This window comes from Nannobrachium achirus (assembly GCF_963921795.1).
Source record: "Nannobrachium achirus genome assembly, chromosome: 21".
NCBI classification, from domain to species: domain Eukaryota; kingdom Metazoa; phylum Chordata; class Actinopteri; order Myctophiformes; family Myctophidae; genus Nannobrachium; species Nannobrachium achirus.
The window spans coordinates 42,047,776-42,065,862 of record NC_137828.1 but is presented as its reverse complement, the minus strand read 5'-3'; the positions used below and the strand labels follow the sequence as shown (position 1 = coordinate 42,065,862).

The 18,087-nt window shown below is 41.2% G+C and overlaps 1 protein-coding gene across 3 annotated transcripts in view; it reads left to right on the top strand.

Annotated features, from left to right (window-relative positions):
* The window catches only part of asap1b (ArfGAP with SH3 domain, ankyrin repeat and PH domain 1b), a 103,644-nt gene continuing 85,557 nt past the window's right edge, over positions 1-18,087 (top strand). For all 3 annotated transcript variants that reach the window (XM_080752207.1, XM_080752209.1, XM_080752208.1), the window contains exon 1: positions 1-817. In XM_080752207.1, coding sequence (XP_080608333.1) covers positions 692-817 — 126 coding nt within the window. In that variant the 5' untranslated portion in view covers positions 1-691. The remainder of the gene's footprint in view (positions 818-18,087) is intronic.

The following is an 18,087-nucleotide window of genomic DNA, read 5'->3' as shown; positions in this document are numbered from 1 at the left end:
ATGTCAGAGGTAGCGTTATGCATTAAAAACGACAAACTGCGATAATAATAAAAAGAAGGAAGCACGAATTCCTTCGCAGCAGCGTTTGAAGACAATCCACGCGGACAATGGGTTATTATAGACAACCGATAGACAACGACTGGTGAATCGTGGAGGGCTTTGGACGGGGACGACAACATCTGTAAAACATAATCAGGGCATCCGCTATTCTTTGCGTTGCTGTTTTTTTTCTTTTTTCCCCCTTTTTTTTCTTTTTCGTGCTGCCTCCTCCTCGGGACATTCAGCTAAAAGCGCGAAGCGGCGTTTATTCGTCAAGGTTTTTGTTTTGAGGATGGCGTCCCGTTTTTAAAAGGAATATACGTACAAAAGAGTGCGTAAAAATTCGCGCATTCCCTGTCCCCCCCCCCCCCCTCGCCCCCCCATGTCCCTCGGGGACAGTGAAGTCATTTGAGAAGAAGAGTCACTGGTAGAAGAAGATAACATTATTAACACGTCTTTTGTCATATCAATACTTTTATGTAGTTTAATAACGGATAACCCGTATTCCCGTTCGGCGCGCTCAGTCAACAATTCCCTCCGCACAGCCCTTTTTTCCCCCACCATATGGTTTTGGCTTTTTTAGAGCTTATTTAACTTGCCACCCCGCTTTTTGGGCTTATTCATCCCCCCCGCCGCCGCCGCTGCTGAAAGGATGCCGGATCAAATATCGGTGTCCGAGTTTCTTTCGGAAACGACAGAGGATTACAACTCTCCGACCACGTCCAGCTTCACCACCCGACTGCAGAGCTGCAGGAACACGGTCAACGTTCTGGAGGAGGTAAGGAAAGAGAGAGAGAGAGAGGGGGGGAGGCCACAGTGAATGCAAGGCTATTTGCACCAGTCTTCTCTTCTGCATGATAATAATGTATGCAGTCTGTGCACTGACTCAAAAGAGTGTATACTGGTGGTGACAGTGACACAATGCACCCAACAACATCCACTGATGATCATCATCAGGGAAGTAAACCAGATACAAAACAAAAAGACCCTGTTTTTATTTATTTTGAATATTTATTTATTTTTAGAGAGACATTAATTAAGCAGGTTTGCCATCATCAGGATTATCAGCCCTGAAGCTGAGATGATGATGATGATGATGATGATGATGATGATGATGTTGTTTGAGAATATTTAATAAGGGTGTCCATGGACACCGGAGTACACACACACACACACACACACACACACACACACACACACACACACACACACACACACACACACACACACACACACACACACACACACTCTATCTATCTATCTATCTATCTATCTATCTATCTATCTATCTATCTATCTATCTATATGCACGTCATTAAATATATATCTCATGTTAAAATGCTGCACTCCAGTGAAAGAGGTGAACAGCTACACTACATGCATACATAGGAACATACATCCATGCATCAGAAGAAGGCTTGTTGTAATGACCCTGAACTGGTATAGAAAGATGGCCTCTTCATAGAGCACGCATCTGTACGATGGCCTCTGTGGATTTGTTATTCTTTCTAGCAGCAAGTGTAGCCAAACAGAGTGGGTGGTGATATGAAATAGGGAGATGATGTGCTTTCAGGTCCTCAGCTTACTGTGTTCACAATTACATAACTCCCCCAGCTTCAAAGCAGGGCTGCCAAGCTCTAGCAAAGTGCTGGCTTTGGACACTGGAGTGGGGGAGGGATGGAGAGAGAGAGAGCTAGCCCCATGGGTCTTCAACAGGGGGTCTGGGACCCTTAGGAGGTCCTCTCCTCAGTGATACCACAGGAGACTGCCAAATCTTTCATTTAATTTTATTACTTTATTTTTATTTTTAACATCAGGATTTGGAATGATTCAGAAAGTCAAAAGTTTCACAGTCCAGCACATAACAGTGTTTTAAATGTACAGCAATCTGTCACAGCCCACAACATCTATTGTTATGCCGTGCGTGTGATGCTGAAATGGTTTTGGGGTAAACATGAGCACCCTACTACACGCTGTGTGTGAACACAACCTTCATTTGATATGACCTCTGATCAGTGGGGCAAGGGTAATAAGGTCAGGCAGGTGGGGGAGAGTAGGGTGGGTGACCAGTGACCACACAGTTGTAATCCATGGTTCTGGCTGGCACCACTGCCCCTGCCTGCTCATGGTTAAGTGGGGCGTAAAATCCGGGAAGCAGGCCACGCACCTTTGCTATTGTCTATAATGCCTAAATGGGATGTGACCTCCTTTTCCCCCCTTTGACACGTGCAAACATACTGATTTAAGCTCACTACAGCATCACAGTGCCGTGAGCTTGTACATTCTTTCTAGACATATATACACTACAATATCTTCTCTTCTGGGGGTCCCTGCCACAAAAGAAAAAAAGAAAAAAGTGACATAAAAGAAGTTTAGAAACCACTGCACTACAGCACTACAATGGTATTTTGTGTCCTCAGTCCTCTAAAAGACTTTTGAATTGGATTTTGGAAAATTAAGGGAGGCCTATGTGACATGCCATCCATCCGTAAATTCATGTAGACAATTTACAATTGTCCACAAGGCTTTATTGCTCGTCGCTCTTGATGAAAACGTTAGCTAAACAGCCATCTATCGAGGATGTGGTGTTATTTTTGTGCTGATAGTAGTTGTTAACAAGCCCCAAAAGCAGATCATGTCCTCTGCCAAAAGATAAACATTCAAAGGAGCAGGACAATAACCAATGTCAGCTTGCTATTGTGAGTCATGCAGTGCACAAAGCACATTGGATCAGGCCCAGTGCACATTCTTCTTCTCTTCGGCATTCCAAATGCTATGGGCTTAGAGTAGAGTATGTGTGCTATAAATCATCCCTAAGTTCTGTGTACATTTATAGTGTAATAATAGGAATTTCTGGAAAATGGTACTTGACTCCTGATATGTTTATTTTCAATGCAGAGCACTTTTTTTCCATTCACTGAAACAAGGGAAAGGCTCACTTCAGGAATCACCTCGCTGGCTCCATGCCTCCGAAACTCAGAGAGTGCAGCAGCACAAACGAAAAACATCTGTTAGAAAAAGGCCGCCATGTGCGCTGGAGCTTCGGTAGCCACTCTGGAATTTCTGCAGAGATCACATGACGAGGAAGACCATTTATGCTGGGACCAAAACCACCAGCAAATATATTTGTTTGCTGTTTAGATAGGAAATGTGTTACCTTTGAATCAACATGTTAGTCTAACTATTTAGCAGGATGCCTATCTGGTATCCAAAACTAGTAGTTTCCACCCCATTAGATGCGCAGTTCATGTGGTTTTAAGTGCAGCATATCAGCCAGTCTATTGCTATTTTGTCCTCCTGTTGCTCTTTTTTGTTGTGATGATTTTAAGAACTGAACTGACAATGCTAATGTTGGGAGCGATGTCTATTCACATTTAGCAAGTCTGTCTACAGTGTGTATGTACACCTAAATTATAGGTGCAACCAACTAAAAAGTGGAAGATGTGTGATGTATTGCTAATCATATCTAGTTTCATAGTTACAAAAAAATAGTGAAGCAGATTAATGTTAGGGGAACTTGAACCAATGCAAAATAATAAACAAAAACCCAAACTACCTCTTTGCTGATGCTAAAAACAAAGCGAATTTGTTACCTCACAGCAAACACAGACAAATTAAACGTAGTCACCGATTTCTAACACAACCTAGAAGAGAGAGAGAGAGAGACGTGACATTGAGATACGTGGGTGACATCGAGACTCGAGAGAGACGTTGACATTATATGTCGACACAACCCTAAACAACACTATTTAAATCCCCCTCCGCATCGTTCTTGCATTACAGCAGCAAACCTAGAAACAAAACTCACATCATCAAAGAGAACTCCAAACCCTCAGTGTTAGAGTGTTCATGATCATGATGACCAAGTGTCTCCCAATGTCTCCAAGTTATTTCCCCAGTAATGTTGACACAGTAAATTATGCAAAAGGTACAGGCTGAATATTTAATGCTGTAACCTGAGGGATGGGAAAGCTGACCCACGGGAGAGTTGTCATGCCCTGCGTGCTTCCTCTGAGTCACCAAAAGGTGCAGAGAGCGAGAGAGAGGGAGAGCTATTGCTGCAACATCAGAGCCTTTTAATTCAGCTCCACGCATCAATTATTGATTATTACTGCGTAATGACACAAAGATGTTCTGTTCCCTCCTCCGTTCCTCCACCTGCATGTTCTTTTCCTTTCCTCCTCAAGATATCGCCTGCATTTCCTTTTTTTTATTATTATAGCACAATGGAATGCTGTGAGGTATTTTCTGTTTTATATTTGGATCAGTTGCTTTCAGACAAGAAGTTGTGGAAAACAATGAACGGCCAGATAGGAATAGGAAGACACAAAGTTAAAAATAACAGCACTTGGTTGCTAACTTATCCGCTACAAAACAAAACAGGAGATGACATCATTATTTGTGGATTGCCGGGCAGACATGGAAGCTGGTGTGAGGTAGCCCCTCTTCCTGGATCCAGCACTACATATATCACAATTAGAGATGTCGATAACTATCGTGGTATGGGAATGGCATAGACTGGCATAGTTGATGCCGTTACCAGCCTTTTTAGACAGTATCGGCATCTTTTCTGATACTAGTATCGATATCGGAACAACTCTATACACGATACCTTGGATGAGTGTGCTGGAGAATGATGAGATTAGAAATAATTGACTAATAACAGAAACGTGTTTGAAACATTTCTGTCAGGCTGTATCTCCATATTTTAACTTCTTTTCATAAATGAGTGCCCTACTAGATCATACTACTACAGTGTCACACAAAAGCATATTACAAAGTAGCAGATATACAAGCTCTATAAGATCTGCTACTTATTTTTTAATTTGAATCCTGAAAAGTAACAGTTTGTGGACATAATGCGGTTTCCACAGACAATATGCAGTATGGGCTAACTTGGCCTTGTATTTCAGGCGCTTGTGTGTTTTTTCAGTGATGAGGACAGTGTCTGTCTGTAGCCCAGAGACGGTAATTTGTGTTGCTGAGTTTGCTTTTTAAATCACACTAAGAAAGAGAACCATATCAGGAATACAAGGGAAGCCCTCATTGCACTGGCATTCCTTTGAGTGTGTTTCTCACATCACGTGGGCCGGACCAGGGACATTTTCTTTTCTCATGTCATCTCATTCAACCACTCCTGGGCTTGACCTAATGGAAATACGCCTGGTACTCTTATGTTGCAAAGCATCTCCATGTCATTAAAAGAAAACATTATTTAAAAGTTATTATTACTGAATAGCTCTAAAATAGTTCTAGTTCCAGTTATGTACAGTAGATCTTTGGTTCTCAAAGTGGGTTTCAGGGGTCCTTGAGGGGGTTCCAGGGGTCCCTTGCAATAGCATCACAATCATTTTAACCATTTCATCCATTTATACGTTGGCTATTCAAAAATAGCAGATGTACAAGGCAAGCTCAGCTTGTAATATGGTAGAATTTCTCAACACAAATCTTGTGTTCTGGGGGTCCCTGGCAAAAAAACTTTTCAGATATGGGTCCGCGGCCAAATACACATAAATTTGGGGGTCCATTACTTGAAATAGTTTTGGAACCACTGAGATAGATTACTTGTGATCCATTGAATAACTTGCTTTTGCTATGGGTTTAGAAATGGACAGTAAATTATAATTGCTTCCGGTTGTTTTCATGAGTAGGCTATACCTCAGGCCAGTAAGCTTAGCTTGATGACAGCCATGGGACACATAGTTGCACTCGCTTCACGCGGAGAGAAAGAGACAGTCATTTGCTTTTGGAATTCTTTTCAGTCAATGGATCCAAGTTTCCTGATGTTATTCTTATTCTACAGATGTCTTCTAAATCCTAATAGTTTTCTGATTTTTCTTTCCCTATATCAGTGGTTCTCAAAACCTTTTCATGTCAAGGACCCCCAAAATATTATGTTCCAGCGACCCCCAGAATCAAATATTTGAGTTGAAAATGTATATTTATATATTCAGATGTGCTCAAGCGGGCGTGGACTCTAGATGTGAGCGGGCCGAAGGCCCACGAACCTCTAGTATGATACAAGTGAACGAGGACACACTTGGGTTCATGCAGTTTCACTTTTTGTCTTTCCAAATCCAGTTGAACTGCATGACGACAATTCATTTAAAATGCACATGCTAGCTAAGCTGGCTGTCTTAGCTCTGACTCATACATCCCTTGAGGCACTTTTTTTCTACAGAAACAACAAACTCTCCAAACTCTGTTGGTTAAAGTGACACTTGATGGCTCCATTGATGGCACATCTCAGTAGAGTTGTTCCGATACCAATACCAGTATTGGAAAAGCTGCAGAACTCTCTCTCTTATAGTGCTTGCTGTGCTATTTACATACATTATTATTTTACTAAATTGTAGCTACACTTATACAATTATTAATGGAATTTCCATTTGGTTCCATTTGTACACTCTCAAAGTTACAGACCTGTAAGTGTAAGGGTCCATTTGGAAGTAAAATCAGAATCAAGTATATTATTGTCACATCACAGGTTTACAGGTGTAAAATAAAATGCATTTGTTATTTTCAGAAAGAGAAAAAGAGGGGTCGGATAGGCGGTTGTCCAGATTCCAGAACCACCAGAAAAGCCTCTGGCTGTGGTCCAAATGAGCCAATTGATTGCCATGGCAAGACCAGCCTAAGCGCCGGCCCAGCGGGCTGACCTCTGATTCATGTCACCATGACTCAGCCATAACCATATTAGGAGTTCCCAATGCAGCTATGTCCAAATATGGAGTCTTTTGTCTAACCTCAATGTGTCGTCATGGCATCAGCAAACATATGGGCACAAAAGGGGGTATAGCCATATATGGGCATATACTGCTGACATCAGGAATGTCCATATATAGGTAACATGTGCGTAAAAACCCTTGCATAACTGGGTGGGGCATGCGTTTCCAACTTGTATCGTTCCCGAGTAGTGTACAGTACAGTGTGTACATGGGGTTAGACATAGTATAGTGCATAAACATAGCAACAGGTATACATGGTATTAGACATTAAGGTACATAAGAGTTATCAGCTCATTCATTGTACATGAGATTAAGATGCAAGGAGAGTATAGATACTCTCGGTCAAATATATTACCCAACTATGACTGAAAGCTATCTGCTCAGTCAAATTTGTACTTGAACTAAAGTGCAGGAGGTACTTAAAGCCAAAGGGAAGAACCACCCATTTTCAACATACCTTTGAGTTCTTATGTGGAAATTTTAAAAAATGCCTAGAACTGGAGGATTGATTTTGGGGTTTGGCTTGCAAAGTACACCCTGATGATGTCATAACAACTCAAAGGTAGAATATATTAATGACAGTTCAATGTTGAAAATGGGTGGTTCTCCCCTTTAAGTTCAGTACTCTAAAGTAAATGTACTTCATTACTGTCCACCAGCGGCAGAATGACCATCCATCTCTCTGGAGGCTGGGGCCCAGACAGATGTGATGTGAACCCCTCACTCTCTCTTCCTAAATCAGGAGAGAGCCGGGGGATCAGAGACTGAGAAGCTGCATTGCCATGCAGAGCTGATCCTGGTCATAGTGGGTAATCCGCTCTCTAATAGCTCCTGTTGATGATATATGCCGTGCAGCTGCGGGCAGGAAGGTAGGCCAACAGCTGTGGCCCGTAGCCCCGATTATCATATTTCTCCCTCAGAGGGGGGGAAAAAAGACAAACCAACAGTGGTGTAAAGTAACTAAGTACATTTACTGGAGTGCTGTACTTAAATTAGTAGTTCACCCATTCAAGGCTTAATGTGGTGTGTAATTGATAGAAAATAAATAATTAATGTTAAGGGTGAACTACTCTTTAGTAAATGTAATTTACTAAAGAGTATTTTATAATGTTCAATGCTTTTACTTTTACTGCACTACACCTCAGAGGCAAATATTGTACTTTTTACTCCACTACAATTATATGAAAACTTTGGTTATTTTGTAGATTCTGCTTATTATTTCAAAACATACATTAAGCACTTCAGTCCTATGTATATAAGCTCAAAATGCATATTGTCAGCAAAACAGTGTTTGTCTTTTTGCTCTTTTGTTTCGTATTTATATCTGTGTCTGGACCTCGGCTGAGACAAAAGAAACCTAGATGTGCTCAAACAAACGGACCACTTTTTGTAACATTCATTGAGGCCTTCCTTTCTTCTTCTATCATGTTATCAGTGCAGCGGTCGGTGGCATTATTTCCACAACTGTGTTGGAGGACTTTTAGATGTGGGGTTGTAGTCCAACGATGCATGATTCTCTCTGTATTAGCCTGAGGTATAAACAACACAGTGCATCATTTGTCTGTAAGCCTCGATAGTGTGCAGCACTGGATTTTTGTCCAGTCAGTGTACTGTGCTGTGTGTTGGCTTAGTTTATATCCCTGATGGAAATGGTACTTGCATTTGTTCCTTTAGTAAAAGTATTGATAATCTATTGTAGAAATAGTCTGTTTCAAGTTCTGTCTTCAAAATCTTACTTGAGTAAGAGTACAAAAGTATTGGCACTAATACCGCGACTCATTTTCAAGTTTTCAAACTTTATAAAAATCCTTTGAAAATTGCAGATCTATAAGCTCATAACTTGTCGTTCCAATGTCGGAAAATCTGACAATACTGCCTAAAATGCTGGTATGGCTATCGGCCAGTATGTCAGTCTATGCCATTATGACACCACATCGTTTATCACATGATGATATTTCATTTACAGTCACATTTTGAATGTTTCAGTTGATGAACTGTTTTATACTTCACTGTACTATTTACATACTGTGGTTTTGGAATCGTTGCTCTCTCACCGAACACAATCCCATATAAACTATGACATTCTAGACACGTTGTCCGCAAGAGACCTTAAAGGAATGTTGTAAAGTGCTGCTGAGTGGAATCTGGTGGCCTGTGACTTTGGCAGAGAGGGCTCAGGGCCACATGGCCTGGAATGGAACAGAGCTCAAGGACTAGGACAATGTGTGTTTTCACTGAATCTAACATGGTTGAAATGGAGTTTGAAGTTACAATGAGTTTGTACAGGAAGGGGGTCTGTCTGATAAAATGAATATCAAATATCTAAATACTGAATCAAGCAACTTAAAAACTGCCAGGGGTGAAACACAAAAGCCTGAGTAGACGTTAAAATCATCCCAAACATGTTTGAAAGTGAAATATCCCTTTAATCAAAGGTAAGCTCCATTCTTTGGCTGCATGACTTAAGTTACAACTCAACTCTGTGGTTGGTTGTCAGGAAGCTGAGGTGGCAGGCTCTACTCAGATCAGATGTATATTGATATACATGTCTATATTTATGCGAGATTGTCTCTTTCGTAAGCTGCCTTTTGACAAATTGATGGCTGTCTGAGGGGCAGCAGAGCAGTTTACATCAGTGGTTCTCAACCTTTTCAGGCTGTGAGTGACCCCCCAAAATAATCATATTTGTACTGGCACCCCGTCCCCCCCACACACACACACCCTGATAAGCACTTAGAATGTAGGAGTTGAGGCATTACATTTAGTTGGAATCGGTTCCACAGATAAATATTGTGAAAAACAGATTTACAAGCTCACAATGCCTTGTTTATGTTTGCCGCTTTCTTACATAATATTTGACAATTTGGCCAATTTGGTATTACAAAGATCTTAAAAGTAATTTAATTACAACTTTATAAATGTGCAGATACTCTGTATGTATACACTTATATTGTCTGTTGGTTTGTTTACTGTTGAGCAATAAAACAATCATCTGGGGACCCCAAATTCATGTGGGAGACCCCCCTGGGGGTCACAACCCACAGATTGAGAACCATTGGTTTACACTACAGCGCTCAGAGCCTGCCTTGTAACTCAAAGGTCACAGGTTCAATCTCTGCAAATGTGTTTTGTTAAAGTCAAGTGTTAATAAAATAGCCAGTGATCAAAGGGAGATCAAAGTGAATAGAAAATAGTCCTTGTGTTATTACAGTATAGTTACTGATTAACATCATGTGACAAATCTTTTCAAACGTTCAGGGAAAAGAAAACCTGATGTTTTGTCGGCTGCTATTGAATAAATTTCAAAAAGGTTGAACCCGCTCACCGAAGCTGGTAAAAGGTACTGTACTTCTTTAAAATAACTGACAAAGTTTCGATCCGCTGTGGATCTTATTCAGGTCATCTTTTTTCGTAATAAAGAAGTACCACTACCTTTTTACCTGCTTTGGTGTGCAGGCTCAATCTTTTTGAAATGAAGCCTCTACAGCCCAGCACACACTAGTCGATGTGCATATAGATACGTTTCCTTTGAATACCATGTAGTCAGAGGGGGTTTTGGTAAACCTGACTTTCGTAATCTTTCATCTTGTTGGGTTTCGATGACCTTACGTTGATTATTATTAAGAATAGATTTGAGGTTTGGGGCTCTTGGTCAAACTGTTGACCCGACATGTCTTGCCTGTCAGACAGTAAGTAATGAGAGAGGCAGAGATGTCTTCACGCTAACACACTGTGTCATTATTAGAACGGAGTGGGTTTTTTCTGGTCTACTCTGAGGTGGAGTTTTGTCCTGGAAATAGACAACCTCTGTGCTCTCCTGGCGTTTCTATTTTCTCTCCTAAATGAAGCTCCTTCCTTCTGAAGAGCTGGCCAATAGTGGTGTAACAGTACACAGCATTTCTGTGTGGTTTTCGCGGTTTTGGAGCCATGCTTACTAGTTTTTATTTGGTACGGTAATGGAAATGGGGCATGGCTAATGGGGCATGGCAGAAGCGATATTACATTGATATTGAGATATCAAAGGCACGAACTAAGTGTTGTCTTTTCCTGGTGTTTATAATTTAAGCCCTATTATATACTTCCAATGTTCCAAAAGTAGCTAAAACAATGTTTTTGTTTATATATTACTTTTAGATTATGGTCGCAATACAATATTATGGTCACGATATTGATATCAAGGCAAGCTTTTTGGTAAAAAATATTGTAGGTTTGTTTCCTATTCCTACCTGAAGCTTGCCTTGAAGAGATCACCAAACAGTTCAGTCATGGCTGACCTGGCCTCTTGACATTATTCACAGGAAGACATGATTGATACTTCTCTGGGTGTGCCTCCTCTCCCTGGAGATAGATTGACCGCTGCAGTTATTACTGATAATAACTTACTTTATTAAGGGCAACCGGCCTACTTTGGACGATGCAAGTTGGAAATGCATGCTCCCACCTGGTGATGCCCGTCGTACCCATTGTCAAGAGTTCTCAGTGTACCCGTCAGCCTGAGTTATTTCTGAGATTCGCTCAGTCAGTCACTCAGTCAGTCACTGACTCACTCACTCACGCACACACAGACCGAGGTTTTGACTTTATAGATATCAGACAGTATAGAGAGACTGGAAACCAAGGGTAAGGCTCTTCGGAGTCAGTGTGAATATTATGTTGACCTTCTACAGGGGGCTAGCATAGAATCCATTCTGAGATATGGTGTGTCTAGCTGGTTTGGTAACCTGACTATTAAGTATAAGTCTCAAATAGCTAGGCTAGCGAATACGTCAGGGAAGATCATGGGTATGGCCACCCCCCACCCCCCCCGATCACCCCCAGGCCATCTATGAACAAGGAGTGTTAAGACAAGCTCGAAACATAGTGTCTGACCCCCTGCATGTATTGAACAGAGAGTACGAACTACTGCCATCTGGCAGAAGATATAGAACTCCAGAATGCCATTACAATAGATATAAGCACTCATTTATTCCTTTGTCAATTAAAATGTTAAACGATAGATTGAGTAGAGGCAATGTACGTTAGGTGTGGGTGCAGTATGTCTTTTTCAGTTTTTGGTTATTTGTAATTTGTCTTTTTTTATCTTCAGTGTTTTTGGAGCTGTGTGAAGCACAGGCTCCCTATACGTGGCCGTGTGGGTCTGTCTGTGTGTCTGTCTGTCTGTCTGTGTGTGTGTCTGTATGTAGCCTGAACTTCCTAAACTTCGGCACGCCACTAGTCCCACAGTTTTGCCACCACACACTCGCGCCATATGTCAAATCGAACGGCTTACTCGGGAATCGTGGGCTATTACTTTTCTAAGAGAAAGGTTCTATAGTTTAATTGATATTAATTTATTAGTGAATTAATTTTCCCCATTGACTTATAATGGGAATCGCAAAAACTCACATTCAATTATTTGTCTCTCGCAAACCATAGGGGCTAGAGTTTCAAGACTTGGAGAGGAGGTTCATAATGATTTCAAGGATTAAATAAAAAATAATTGTGTCATTTGGCCGCATGGTGGCGCCATAACACCCCACTTTACGTTTTGGCCTGTAACTCTTGAACCGTAGGTCGGAAAATTAAAAATATTTTTTCCCTGGATTCCTTGGGTCATGACGCATCTCCCCATATAGGCCACGCCCATTTGCGCCATGATAGATTTTCCGCCATCTTGAATTTTCTCCAAAACACACTTTTTGCTCCTTTTCCTACATATTTTCTTCAAATGTCACAAAAATCGGTACACATGATCCACACACACACACACACACACACACACACACACACACACACACACACACACACACACACACACACACACACACACACACACACACACACACACACAGCTCCACTTCACACGGGTGTGATTTTTTATGTACAATGCAGATGTGGCTCTGTCTCCAAGACACATTTCTCCTGTGGGAGACTAATAAACTTGAACCTTGAACCTTGAACCTTGGGAGACATGAAGATCATTTAAATGCATAATAATTAATAAATCCTTATTTGTGAGATGATTTAAACCCTAACTCCCACAAGGATCATTATGAGCTGTGACTGAGATACCAGGCACACTTTCAAACCGGAAGCCACCTCTGTGTCTCATTAGTATTTGCTATACATATAGCAACATAATTTATTTTTATTTCTTTTGCAATAAGTTAGGTTTTAGAAGGCGTTAGGGTCATAGTGAGTAAAAGATACTTCATAGAAATGTGAGACAGATAATGAAAACATTTACTAACTGCCACAGTGGTCACTCAGATCATTTGCAAGAATAATTTATCTCTGAGAATGCATTCATTTGTTCGAGAATCAAATCAAAGTAAGAGTTGAGCAAGATTACAGGAAGGAGGAAGGACTCACAGACACAGATTTTAAAGCTGTCTCATGCTGATAATAACCAATCACGGTTAAGATCCTCAACTAGAATCAAGCCTGATAAATATTGGGCTAAAGAAGATAAGGCTTCATTACAGGCTGTGGGTGGTCTGTATGTCGCTGTCGGGCAGAAACCTCTTATCTCCATATTATTTCTTTTTGTGTTCTTTTATTTCGTAAAATGTACGCCCTACTTTTTTTGTTTAGGGCGTAAACAAAAGCATCAGTGGTAGCAGATCCACTTCGGAGCCGTGTTTCGAGCTTGTCGATCTGCTACCTTTGCTAATTTTTGAATTTGAATAGTACAAGTTTTGGAGTAGTGATGAGGTTTCCACCAGACAAAGACGATATAACATCTAATGACGGCATTGACGGTGCATGGGCGGCTTGGCTTTGTGCCCAAAGCACATGTGAGCGTATCGGTTACTAATTTGAACTGTACTGTTTTGAACCGGTGTCCTCGCAACGCAGGAAGTTGGCTCAATCCATCACGTGGTTCTCGAATCTTGACCACACTCTGGCTCTGCATGCATGGCCAATTAAGCCAGCTGTACGGTCTGCTCTCCTCTCCTTTCTAACACAACCTCTATAACGGCACATGTAGCCTTTCTGCTTCTGATGCCAACAGGGGTCTGAAGAGAATAGAGCTGGGGGGGATTTTGTCAAGTTAAGTCAAATCATGTAAAATTTTAAGCACATTAAAAGAAATTAAAGTAGCTAGATTCAACAATACAAGAAGCACCACCACAGACATAAATGTCAATCTATGTTTATATATATCCCATTTAGACATGGAACACATCCTTATCACTCTAGATTTTAACCACTTTAACCATTATTTTATGCTTTAACTATTAAAAAATAGCAGATGTACAAGCTCACAGCGCGGCACCGGCATCAGTCAAAAACCCATGAACAAACGTTTGGAGCAGGGGACAGCTACAGTATGGAGCCACAAGTCAGCCAACCATAAGAGGTAGAAGGAGGGGTTAAATGGTCAGTGATGGGAGTGGCCAGGCCAGCCCATTTAGAGCTTTAACAGACAAGAGAGAATCCTGAAAATGGATTCTAAACCATAACTGGCAGCCAGTGGAGAGAGTGATAGAGGGTGATATCGGTCCTGTCAGGAGTCTGTCAGTTTTAAACCATATCTATCTCTGCATTTCTTATCAGTTGATACGTTACCCATCCACCATGAGCGTAGTGAAAGTCTGCTTCATGGTACAGACTACAGACTCACCAGTGTTGTTCAGCGCTAGTATAATGGTGTTCTGGAACTGAATTGTTGCGACTGTAGGTCGCAGATTAGTATGTGAGCGGTCACAGCTTGTCCGTATATATCTCTGTCACGCCTGACACTTTTTTTCTATGGGTTTGTCACTCTGACATCATGCTCTGATGTCACTGTGATGTCATGTCAGGGGAACCACTCTTAACAGAAAGGTGTTTGCCGCTCTGACATCACTCTGGCTTCACTGTGATGTCACACTAACAGAATCTCTTTATGCCCATATATGGAGTTCCCTGGTGTCATCAATATTAAGCCCATATCTAGCAGGACTTCATAAGGGAATGCCCATATATGGAGGCCACACTAACAGAATCCATATATGGCCAAGACAGATGGCCAAGACAGCCCATATGTATGTGGCTTGTTCTACAGACAGGGATCTCCATGTATGGGCATAAAAGGTTATGATGTCACATAACGAATAACTGAGTAAGCATGTTATCTCCATATACAGTACATGGATCTCCATATATGGGTACCAGGGGTCTCCATATATGGGTAACCAAGAGCCAAGAGCGTCTGCTAAATGCCTAAATTGTGAATTGTAAATTGACATACAATTAGTGTAATATCATCACTTAAACTTATATTACAATAGCAATTACAATGTAGGCATTCATTTGGCTGACCAGTTGAAACACTTTTAAACCCATCTGTCAGTACATTTCTTTGTAGCCACTGCACTTTGGCTTTGTAGGTTAACTGTCCTAAAACCCAATAATGCACCAGCAGTAGTGTGTTCAGTGCAGCATGCGAGAGACTGTCTGACCTCAGCTGCTTTTGTAAAACGTTTACATCCTGCCGTTTTTCCCCCTGTTCTGTTCCACTTGGAAAGCTGCGGGCTCCTCTCGCTCTCCACGGCTGCAGGCCCAGAGAGAGAGAGAGAAAGAGAGAGAGAGGGATGTCCACTTGTTTCCTGCCAGTAAAAAAAAGAAAAAAAAAAGAAGAAAAACGTTCCCCGCCCTTCCTGCAAGAAGAAGCATGCCACATGGACTTGCTAAATGCTCTCATGACAGACAAGGGCTATCATGATTACAAATATACGTTGACGATTATTTGTCACACAAATAATTGTGATTTAATTGTGTTTTTGGCATTGAACATGAATACAAATGTAATTTATGTTAGCCTTTTTAGGCTTCGTAATCAAAAATTGTACAGAGCAGATATAAATAACTTGAATATACAAAGACATTTCTGACATATTTCATAATTTTATACCTTAAAAAATGGTGGGATAATTTTAGAAAAAAAAAAAAACCCTAACCGACCATGACTTCATGGGAAGATTTGATATTTACCTCTGGAATTATACACGTGCTCAGTGCTTACCTCTGGGATATGCAGTATCCTCATATCTATACTATAATTTTGCGAATGTCTGAGTGAGTGAGTGAGTGAGTGAGTGAGTGTCTGTCTGTCTGTCACAGCGTTTCTCCTCGGTGGCTGGAGCAATTGATCTGAAATCGCATCACCATCAGCATATGAACACACCTGACATAACTGTGAAGCCCGTTTGTCACTTTCACAAATCGTATGCTGTATATTAGCATTTTTATGGTGTATCTATATCTATTTAGCCTACAGTACCTTTTGTGACCACACATGTTAAGGGAGGGGCGCTGTTGTTCAGGCTACAATCACACACAAACCCACACACACACACACACACACACACACACACACACACACACACACACACACACACACACACACACGGGGGGGGGGGGGTGTGTGTGCAGGCAGGTCTGTAGCCATTAAACGAAACGGGTTTCTTACATTGATGCTCCTACATCATGCAAGCACCAGTTAAAGTTACTTTCCATCCCTCATATACTGTGTGCACAGTGCACATCCCATAACCCACACACTGCACATAATTTTGGAGCTCATATCTTTGAACGGGTAAGGGCTAGTTGATTTAGTTATTTGAGAGCAGCAGTGAAGTGCAACGCTAATTGTCATCACTTGAATTATTCTACAGTTTGGGGCCAGCGATAGCTGAATGGGTAGAGAGAGGCTGCCTGGGAAATAGAAGGTCACTGGTTTGATTCCCCAGTCCCCGGCTATGTGTTGAGGACGGTGTCCATGAGCAAGACGCTTAACTGCTCCTCCCCGAGCAAAATTGAATTTCCCCCTTCAGGATTATCGAGGTCTCCAGCCTGTGTGTAATTTAACGGGACATTCAGTTTTCTGTGGAAAAATAATCCTCATTGGTGAAATCCTGGAGGGTCTAGATCTAGATAATCAAGTGTAGTTTTCTCAAGGTTATCCCAACTAGGCCACATGGACTGTTTTGAGCACTCCCTGTGAAGGCTTCGTGAACTGATGAACTGTTCCAATTTAAAAGGCATTGCTTGACACACTCACACTCTCACTTTCACTTCCGTGATTCTTTAATCCATCAGGAGTTATTATTTATGGCTTTTTATCCAACGCCGACCCGACCAATAATGTCTTGGCCTGGTTTGTCAGAGAGTACCTGTTGTACCCTTCTGTCTGTGTCCCTTGTTTTGTGCCCATATATATGTCAGTCCTTGTCCCTTTTATGCCCATATATGGAGATCCCTGATGTCATCAGCACATGTCAATATATGGACATGTCCTGTTTGCTCGCTTGTGCAATATTTTCAGATTTCTTTTAGTAAGTAATAAAGGATTTTGTTTCTGCTTCCATGTAAAATTTGTCTAAAGTTTTTGTAAAGTTTTTTTTGTCACGTCTTATGTTTGTTTAACACATTGTTTAAAAGAAAAAAGTAATAAAGGAATGTTTATTCAGATCAGAAATCTGTATTGCGCTAAATATTCATGTGCTGCTGTCATGTGCAGCTTGACAGGCTTAGCTTGCTAGCATGTTGTGGTGAATTGTCATTGTGATCCATTTCCCTAGCAGTCATACTCTAGATGTGTAAGGTCAGGTGTAGACCAGATGTAAAAGAAAGCAAAGACAATGTTGCCACAAGTGACCATGGCTGAACAAAGACACAACTTCCATGAGGACTTGGAACAATCGGGTCAAGCTCTTGCATACCACTGTGGGTAGAAAATGCCATTGCACGTGATCACATCTGCCCCACCCCCACATCTAGACTCTGGGGACACACACGAGCAGTGTTGATTTCGTTGACTAAAACTATGACGAAAAATGTTTGTCGACTGCGTTTTTTTCACTGACGAAAACTAAATAAAAACTAAGCTGTGATGACTAAAACTAAGACTAAATATATTGACAATGTTGTCAACAAAACGTTAGGGAGGGACTAGTGCTGAAGAGAGTAATTTTATGTTTGGTTGCTCTCAGGTGTTGCATGCTGAAAATAGCAGATTAGAAAATAACAGGTTGTAAGCTTGTAGATCGGCTATTTTCAGCACGCAACCAAGTGTAAAATCAGTCATTACGATGCCATCAAGGCCTGCCAAAATACAACTGTAGATTTAGTCGACTAAAATTTGACTAAAACTAAAACTTTTCAGGTGACTAAATTATGACTAAGACTAAATGTCATTTTATTCAAAACACTATGAGTAAAACTAAATCAAAATTTGCTGTCAAAAACAAGGCTGGGATTTGGTGACACACACACACACACGCACACGCACACACACACACACACACACACACACACACACACACACACGCACACACACACACACACACACAGA